Genomic DNA, 9,561 nt, shown 5'->3' on the forward strand with positions numbered 1-9,561 from the left:
GACTTTTGAAGTATTTATTGTCTTAATGCCAGTTTTTGACTATCAGCTGCCGAGACTTCTGGAGACAGGAGTCCTCGCCAAATTACATAATGTAATTTTTTTTCACTCAGAAAACACCCAAAGAAGAAATCAAACCAAATAAGTAGTCACTCCTCTAATTCCGTTTCTCATTCTACCTCACGCACATATTTGAGGCTTTCATCCCATATATTTCCTTTAATTTCATAATTTGACAAATTGCTAAACAATTATCGGCTTTTTATTGTTCATTTTGAGGGAAAAAATGCCCTTATTCCCGATGATTTTCTCTTGATTTTTGGGCATTTTCAATGTATTGAAAATCATCTCTCTTCGTGGAGATTCTTTAATCAACTTTGGTATATCCTTTGCAATGTCCAGGGTTTCTCTAAGCAACTTACACCCTTAAACAGAATCATTGCAAGTTAGTTTAAGAGCATGACCATAACAGTGTATGTAAAGGGCTCAGAGTTCATGTGCATGAATTTGTGTTGCAACACCTGTCTTAGAACCTGCCATAGAACAGCAATGTCATAACACTGGCCTCGTGCTTTGCTGACAGGCAGATAGAACTGCATGAGGGCGTCTTTAATGCTTGGGTTATTGAATCGTTTCTTCCAATGTCGGCAAGACAATACACCCCTAACATATAATCTCCATGAGCGTTCAATTTTTTATTTATCCATCGAATGAACAAATTAAGTTGCTCATTGTTGGAGATGTCTCGTGTTTCGTCTGCCATTAATGAAAAGAACCCAGTCGATTAAAAAATTAATTGATGCAGGCAACAATTTATCGCAAAACCTGCAACCCCATCACCTGCAGAATTTAATGTTGTATATCTTAAGCAACATATTGATAACTAAGTTTTATTCGCGAGTCTCGTGATCTTATTTTACTCGCGAATATTTCTCGTCGTAAACCAGTTTTATGCAGAATCTTGCCCCAGTCGCGAAAATAAGTAATTATGGATGGATTCCAAACTGAAGAATCACGAATGAAAGATGTCTCGAAGTTAATTTACAGTATTTATTTGTCTTGCTTCTTAGCCTTACCTGAAGCTTGGGTTTGCATTTAGCCTTAAGCAAGAGAAACTGATTAAAGTTTGAATCTTTCTCGTCTTTGTTACCGCGAACAGCAAAATTTTCCGTCCAGCAAGAAACTGTCGAATGTCGGTGATTTTAAGCAAGTTCTCTCGGTTAGACATCTTCAAGACTTCACGCGTCTTTAAAAGAGCTTCTCCAAAATCTTTAACCTCCTCCTTAATTGTCAACTCTTTTTCTGTTGCCTCAGATCTTTAAGACAATTACTTTTCTCATGTGCAGCAAATTTTGCGGTTGCTTTTTTTCTCCATTTTTTAAACCACTTGATATAAAAGTTTTTTTTTTCTTTCTTGTGACAACTGATAGTTTTTCTGAAATGATTTTATGCCATGAAAACAGAACATTTGCTCTCTCTACATAATGTAATATAAAAACGAACCTTTCAATAAATCCAGAAAACATTGACAGATCTTATCCTTTTACCAAACCTTTTTGCTGCAGAAATGATCTGGGGTACTACCGACCTCTGGTGTATGCCATTTTTCATGATCAACTCGATTCTTTTGAACTGGCATATATCTGAGATATCATTTTCTTCTGAATATAAGTGTAAGCAATAAATGTACTGTTTATATACATGTAGTTCATTTATTAGCATAATGTTCCCTTTGGAGATGAATGAAATTTTAAATTTTGCTGTTTTCAATATTACCACAACTTCAGCTACGAATAGGAAATAAATTTTAATGCCAGTTATTTTTCTTGATCGACGTACACACAGAATTACGAACAATATATAATTGCAACTATTAATCATCTATCCATGGGGAATGTACAATCATGAGAAACATAAAATTTGGCACGTGGGAAAATGACTTTAAACAATATTAATGAATCTTTTATACAAAAAAATATTAAAAGTCACAAAGGTACAGCAAATGACAGTAGTGTTTTTTTTTTTTTATCAATTCTTGTCACGTGAGTAGTGTTACACGTTGAGGTCTTGACTCCATGGCGTTGCGTCAGGGTCTTTCATGATACAATCCTGTCCATTGCGTGTTGAGACTTCCCCAGGACAGCTGGACACACAGGAGTCACCAGACTTAAAGTATTTACACATCTGAAAATATATCACAATTAATATTGTGGCATAAAGTGGAATACTCACTACATGTGAATGATGTGTTAGTTTTAAACTTGTATTCGGTGAGCTTACCTGGTGCTCAAAAAAATTTACATGTACTTTTAATGTTCCTGGCCTGGGGTATTAATTAATAACTTACTAAACACTGAGTGTTGCTTGGTCCCGTGCAACCCACTGCGCATTCTGGATGGCAACATCCCACTATTGTGCTGTCATAGCAACGCCCTGGACAAAGTTCATCACAGACTGGAAAGTGCACTAAAATAAAAATAATACTAAGATAATGTATCCAAAACCGCTTCAGGTGGGTGATGATATTGACGATGTTCTTTAATTCTTAAAATCTAAATGTCACTAGTTGTTACTGATTGTGTTGAATTTCTTTTGGGGTGGGTGGGTGGGGTTAATAAGGTATTAAGTAGAATGAAGCACGGGGACAATTATTTCTATATTTACGTTTTAGATATTAATATTTCATATCATTTTTTGTATTGTCAAATGGGAAAATTTTTAGTACCCGGTTAATCGCTAAGTTTTTCAATCGAGTACCCGATTAATCGGCTGTTTTTTTTTTGTTTTTGTTTTTAAAGAATTCTTAATCTTAATCACGGCATACGTGGCCTTTTTTCAGAAACAAATATTACTGTATTTAATCTCTTGTAACATTCTTTTTATTATTATAGTATACACTTTATTTGCATTTAAACTCAAACACACAATTTATTTTAAACAAAGAGTATAATCATAATTGATCATAGTCCAAAATAGAGTAAACATGTTATGAAACTTTATTTCGCACTTCGATCGTCACTTGAGCACTGGCAATTTGTTTGTAATTAAAAAAATGTTTAAAAAATGCTAACTTTGGTGATGTCCAAGCCGGTATTTTTTTTTATACCCTGCAGAGCTAACTGTACTTGTACAAGGACCAAGGCCATCAATTAAATAATTTGTGAAAACTAATCGAATCAAGCCGATTAAATGCATCTGTGAAACACCAGGGATTAAAGAAGTCAATAATTCTGTACCTTTTTTCTTTATAATACATAAAAACGAGATGCTGAATAGCAGTTTTACCAACAGATACTCGCATCGTTTGGCGGTTAGCCGTGTAATCGTTCGACAACACAATACTACTTTCTGATTCCAAGTACCTAATATTTTATTGAGGGCAACACAAAGAAATGCATAAAAAGCCATGTGCCATATTGTCGGTATATAGTGATATATAGGGTTTTACTTGTGAAGGAAATTTATATATAGATATATAAGCATTATTAAGTGTATTGTGGACATACTTGTACTGAAGGCAAATCATTCTGAACAGGAGAGGTTCTTAAAAGTACAGTCAAACCTCGTTATCTCGAACTTGACGGGACAGAGAAAAAACCTTTGAGATATCCGAGGATTCGAGATATCGAGGGTAAAATACTTAAAGCATATGTGGTTGAGAATTTCAAATCACTTCGACATAAAAATCCATGGTATTCGAGATATCAGTGTTCAAGATACCGAAGCTCAACTGTACTTAGTAATACTTTGGAGGAAAAAAGACCAACAAAGCTTCAAAATTAAAGTCCTACAACACCTTAATTTACACGGACTAAAAGGGACTAAATGGTTGTAGGAAATGATTCAAGTTTAAGTTATAAGTCTTTTATGGACATACTTTGCATTTTTTGTAATTGTTAAGTTCTTAATGCATATCACACACCCTGTAATACCTTGTATACATGTACATATGACTATACATGAGTATATCCAAAGTTCTAATGTCATGACGAACTTAAAAACTTAAGTTATTAACATTAAAACTGTAAAAGGTAGATACCATTTACAGATGAGAATTTCAAAATAATCAGTAAATTGTAAAAAAAAAAAAAAAAAAAAAAAAAAAAAAAAAAAAAAAAAGTATATCTAAAGAAATTAGATTACATGCTGATCTGCGCAAACTATTACGGATAAATGAACAAATGTTCCTCTTAAAAATTTCAGTCTAATTTATAAAAAGGAAGTTACTAGCACATTATATAAGTACATGTTTGATATAAGTCGGAAGTTGGCTGCTGTGGTACGTACCGATTTGACACATATTAGGCCCCTTTCCCCAGCAGTAAGCCTCGTTTTCTTTTACACATGCCTGGTCACACACTTCAAGACCTGTCAATTACATACGCATGTATGTCGTTATATCTAAGAATTATTAGATTTTTTTAAGGATTTCAAATGCTTCTTATTGTTAATGCCATGTGTAATTTTAGGAATTTGACCCGGTCTCTTTTTTTTTTTTTAGATGAGTGTGCCACTATATACGAGATGAGTTTTTAAAAAAAAAAAAAAAAAAAAAGATGTTGCATTATTATATAATTTATATAAAGCGACCAAAACATCTTAAAATTAACCACTATTATTGATATATTGTGCGACAATTTGAAATCATTGTAGAATTAATAAAATTCCAAGATGCAGTGCGGTCATCATTTTACAAATTCCAATTAAGACACACACTTACATGTATAGATGATAGTGGCACATTAGATTTCAAATAATATTAAATCACCTACTTGTCATATTGTAGGCGCTTTCTCCGTACGTAACTGGGTTTTTCAGCCCTGGGACAATTACATTCCAGGCAATAGTATTCACAAAGTTCAGTAGTGGGTTCTGCAGAAACAACACGCGTCCTCTAGAGATTTCTGAGGCAGAAAAAAATAAAACGATCACAGCATACTTGCTGATAAACTGTTACAAAATTAATATTTCAAGACCAACATTCAAGGTGCTTTTAGAACTATAACTTTCCAGTTTTAATAGCAGATTTGGTATGTTTGGTACATGTATCTTAAAAGAAAATTACTTGACAAAAGTATGAACAAATATGTAACAAATGCTTTAAGAGATATATACCTGGTGGTAGTAAATAAAATTTTGTCAAAACATCGATTGGTTCGTTAAAACCTTTTTTATGAAAAAAAAATTCTAAATTGTAATCTATTAGTTGGTCTATAGCATCGATTTAATTCTGAATTTCTCAAGTAGATAAAATGATTCAATGAACACGATAGTTTGTCTCCGTCATTATCTTTCATTGTTAAGAACATTAGTCTCTGATTCTCTAGCTACCATCAGAACAACGATCTTGTTCTGCCAACAGAACATACCCCGTAGTGCTGGGAGCTGCAACTCTCTTAGTCCTTTCTGATTATCTTTTCCCGCGGAATCTGTGAATGCCACAACGAGGCCATAATCCTCTCCCATGATATTGAACATGTTGTCACCGCGAATTAGTTTTAAGTTAGTTAGGGGTATGGACTCCATGTCCAAGAGACCAAGCAGAACGTAACCCGTCACAACCTCGATCTGGGAAAGGAAGGAAAGGTCATACGAGATTTTGGCTGAGGACTGGAGGTTTGTGATCTCTAGATTTCCCTCTACATGTTTACATCCCCTGTACCGCCTTAAAAGTGATTCATAGTGGAACTCAGCACTTCCAGAGTAACCAAAACCAACATGGGTGCCATAACATTCTGTAAGTACAAAATATTTTTGAAAGAAGTTAACGTTAGACATTGAAGAAGGGATTTTGCTTTGTCTAAACCCTCAAGCAAAAACAGTTACCTTCAGCCGTATGCTTCAGATACTGTAATAGTTTTAAAAAATTGCCGTCAATCTCACTAAAATGTTTCTGTCCTGTTGAGCTTTAAATGAAATGTCCAACAAAGTTCATTTCTAGCGGATCGGCATAAACTGACAACAAAGACACAGGAAAGTGAAGCATTCCGAGTCTGGTTTCGGTGTTCGTAATATCTCAATGATCATTACTGCCATTAATCTTAGCAACTTTACATCTTAGAATTTATGTTATATCGTCAACACCGATCATTTTCTTTAGCATTGAGTCTTTGACGTAATTTTAATTTTTGTCCTTCATTTAACGTCTCTGTAGAAAATATGAATTCAAAGAATCAAATGGTGCTCTTTAAATTGGACCAAAAGTATTGCGGACAGCAATAATTTCCTGGGACCTTGACTTTTGACCTGGTATTTAGCAGTTGTTCCTCTTGCTTTTTTCTCTAGCATCTTTCTAATACGGGTTTGCCTGACAATAAAAGATTAAACTTTTATACTGTAAACTTTATTCAGACTGTTCATCGCCGTGTTTGGCATGGACCTTTTCATTCTATGGCTTCTTCCCAGACTCTGCCTTTCTGAAGGTAGCAAGTACAGAGATTAAATTGTAAACTGTCCATATAATTATTAACACCTCTCACTGCTTTTTCCTTCACCAAATTCTTAACGAGATTCTTTCTTTATTAACCCACAGACAACATCTATGTAGTAAGCTTGGGATTAAATGGTCAAATACTCTTTTATATATCGAGTCCAAAGGATCAGTATGGTCGCAAACAGACATATATGGGGCAATAAAGTACAATGCTCCCATAAATCTTTTTCAAGGGCATAATAAAGCAATACAATAGCAGTGCTGATCGGTTGGCGTCATCAATATTTTCCCCATTCATTTACACCTTTAAAAAAATTATGAATATTCCAGAATGCATGTTGGGTTCAAGGACACATTTAAAACATTAAAGTTGCCCTTGACCTGCTGAATGGGATTCGAAAAATATTTTTCCCTAACACCCTACATAACAATTAAACCACCCAACTTACGTGACTTTTAACAATGACCACCTTTTCAATTACACACATGTATCTCATGTGACATGTCGGATCATTATGATTTTTTTTCTTCAAAAAAGCCGCCAAGAACCAGTAAACAGTTCATCATCTTCAACAGCAGTCGATTCTTTTTTAAAACTTTTGAAGAAATCTGTATTATTATTTTTTTATGTACATATGTTCAATGTGGTCGATACCGTTCCAACATTCGCCATTTACAAAGCTTTGTTGTACTATAGAAATACAGCTTTGACTAAAAGTTTTCTCTGTAATTAACGGGAAACAAAACAGAGAGAAGTTAAATTACCGGTAAAATACACATCTATTATAAAAAGAGAGTTGAAAAATTATACTCGTACATCTTGAAGAGACACAATGGATTTAAATGTCTTCGTATCATGTAACATTATAGTCAAGGCTTTGTACTACAAAAATTTATTTAACACTTGATATTCAAGATGTCGAAAGAACTATTTTATTTTACTAAATTCAAGTCTTTTATCGGACATTAGTAACTATGAAATGATTGTGTACTTAATAAAACCTGCTGTACGCAAATGTCCTAAAAATAGCTCAATGGAACCCATTCACCTCATCTTTCAAAAAAGAACTTTTAAAAAGAATTTGTTGTTTTCTATTCCAACTTACCATTGCCCTGCCCAAAGACTGATTGTTCTACTACGTCAATAATCTCTACCCCAAAGATACTGGATACGAACATTAAACACACAAAAAACAACTTTAAGAAAACCTCCATCTTCCTTAATAACAAGAAGCTGCTGTTGAAGTGGAAATGAATACCACGTGACTCCGAAAATATTTTAACCTCTGACGCACTCGCTTATCGTTCGAGCGAACCTTTGATAGAAAATATACATTGCGTTTACAATGCTATATGATCTGTAAAGCATCTTATGCTTCTTGTAATGATTTTTTTTTTATGATTTACCCCAATGATATACACTGTATATATATATATATATATATATATATATATATATATATATATATATATATATATATATATATATATATATATATATATATATATATATATATATTCTAAAGATTTTTTTATAACTCTTCGTCTCTTATGGAAGACAATGCTGATGCAAAAGTACATGCATTTATATCACATAGTAGTTATAATCGGGAGGCCCGCGTTGCGTCAAACCTGGGGAGTAAACAAAGGTGTGACTGTTCCTTCGGCATGACTTTCTTTTCATTCTCTAGAAAATATTTTACTTAAATTTTGTATCAAATTATGCTTTCTTTTAGGCTGATTGTATGTTTATAAAATGTTTGAAAAATTCCAGAGAACTTAAAACTTTCATTTAAAAAGCACAATATCAATGAACTCTTCGAATATAAGTAGCGACTTATTGCCGTGCAAGCAATACTAAAACAAGAGGTCCAAGGGCCTTAACGGTCACCTGTGTATAATACAACACTGTGAAAATCCATAGAAGTATAAATTAAAATAAACTGATAGATGAAGATACGTTACCAAAAAAAGCAAGAGAAATAGGATGATCAGGGATGAAGAAAAGAGTCATTCAGTAACAAATCGTAAATAAGATCAATTAACTTGCCTGCACTTTCCAGTGCTAATACACTCCCATTTGTCACCATCACCTTACAATAGTGCTTTATAGTAGCTCAACATATTTTCTAACATTGTTCTCCCTTAGTCTTTAAAGAATATTTAGTCTACAAAGATATTTTATCCCATTTTTTATATCTATTAATTACAAATCTACATGGGTATTAAAACTATGAAAGTAACTTTTGTATATAATACATTAAAAATTCTTATGTAATTCTTTTATTCCTATAATTTACATATTTTTCAGTGATTAATTATTATAGGTGAATAGCAAAGGGGAATAACTTCTCTCAGTGCAGTACAAATTTTCCTACAAGATCGAAACAGCACTGCCTAGGACCAAAACACTTAACCCAGTTGTCCATAATTTCACAAAACACTTTAATAATTACAACTTTATAATCTGTTTGCCTCCTACATGACAAGAGCAGAGAATATTTTCAAAGAATCAATGCATTTTCACTATGGAATCCATAGAGTCCCAACTTAACGCCAGAGCCCCCGACCTAGGACTAACGTCCTTGCACTTACAATTTTCGATTAGGAACCCTTGCTCATCACAATCATTCACTTAGTTTATTTGCTAATAACCCAGGATAAGAAAAGATTTTCAATGAATCAATGAATTCAGACCCCCTGTGCCAAGGGCTTTAAATTTCACAATTTTGGAAGAGAAACCTTTGCTCATCTTAACCGCTTACTAAGTTATTTGGTTATTACTCAGGAGCAGAGAAGAAATTTTTCTAAAGAAATCATGCATTTTTAATATGTGATCAATACAGCCACACCCTAATACCTCAAATCCTGTCCCAGGGGCAATTTTTGGAGAGGAGCCTTACTCGTCATAACAATTATATGCTAAATACCCAGTGGCAGGGAAAATTTAGAAAGAAACTAAGATTTTTCACTATATAATCTAAAAGAACAGCCCTAACACCACAACCCCGGACCCAGGGGCCGTGAAATTCATAATTTTGAAAGAGGCTACATTGCTCATCATATCCATGCACTTAGTTATTTTTGCTTAATACCCAGGAGCAGAGAAAAAAATCAAAGAAATAATGTAT

General features: G+C 33.6%; 1 protein-coding gene across 1 annotated transcript; it reads right to left on the minus strand.

Moving 5' to 3' along the window:
• Positions 1–1,785: 1,785 nt before the first annotated feature.
• On the minus strand, positions 1,786–7,667 carry LOC133179360 (epidermal growth factor receptor-like). Its single transcript, XM_061314137.1, has 6 exons — positions 7,537–7,667; positions 5,367–5,732; positions 4,770–4,901; positions 4,285–4,365; positions 2,345–2,463; positions 1,786–2,181 (listed from the first exon to the last, which is right to left on the minus strand). The coding sequence occupies exons 1-6, from the start codon at positions 7,643–7,645 to the stop codon at positions 2,050–2,052; spliced, it is 939 nt and encodes a 312-aa protein (XP_061170121.1). The 5' UTR covers positions 7,646–7,667; the 3' UTR covers positions 1,786–2,049.
• Between the last annotated feature and the right edge of the window lie 1,894 nt (positions 7,668–9,561).

Source organism: Saccostrea echinata, unplaced genomic scaffold (genome assembly GCF_033153115.1).
Source record: "Saccostrea echinata isolate AGI-Se365-2 ecotype Australia unplaced genomic scaffold, CSIRO_AGI_Sech_v1 ptg000004l, whole genome shotgun sequence".
NCBI lineage: Eukaryota > Metazoa > Mollusca > Bivalvia > Ostreida > Ostreidae > Saccostrea > Saccostrea echinata.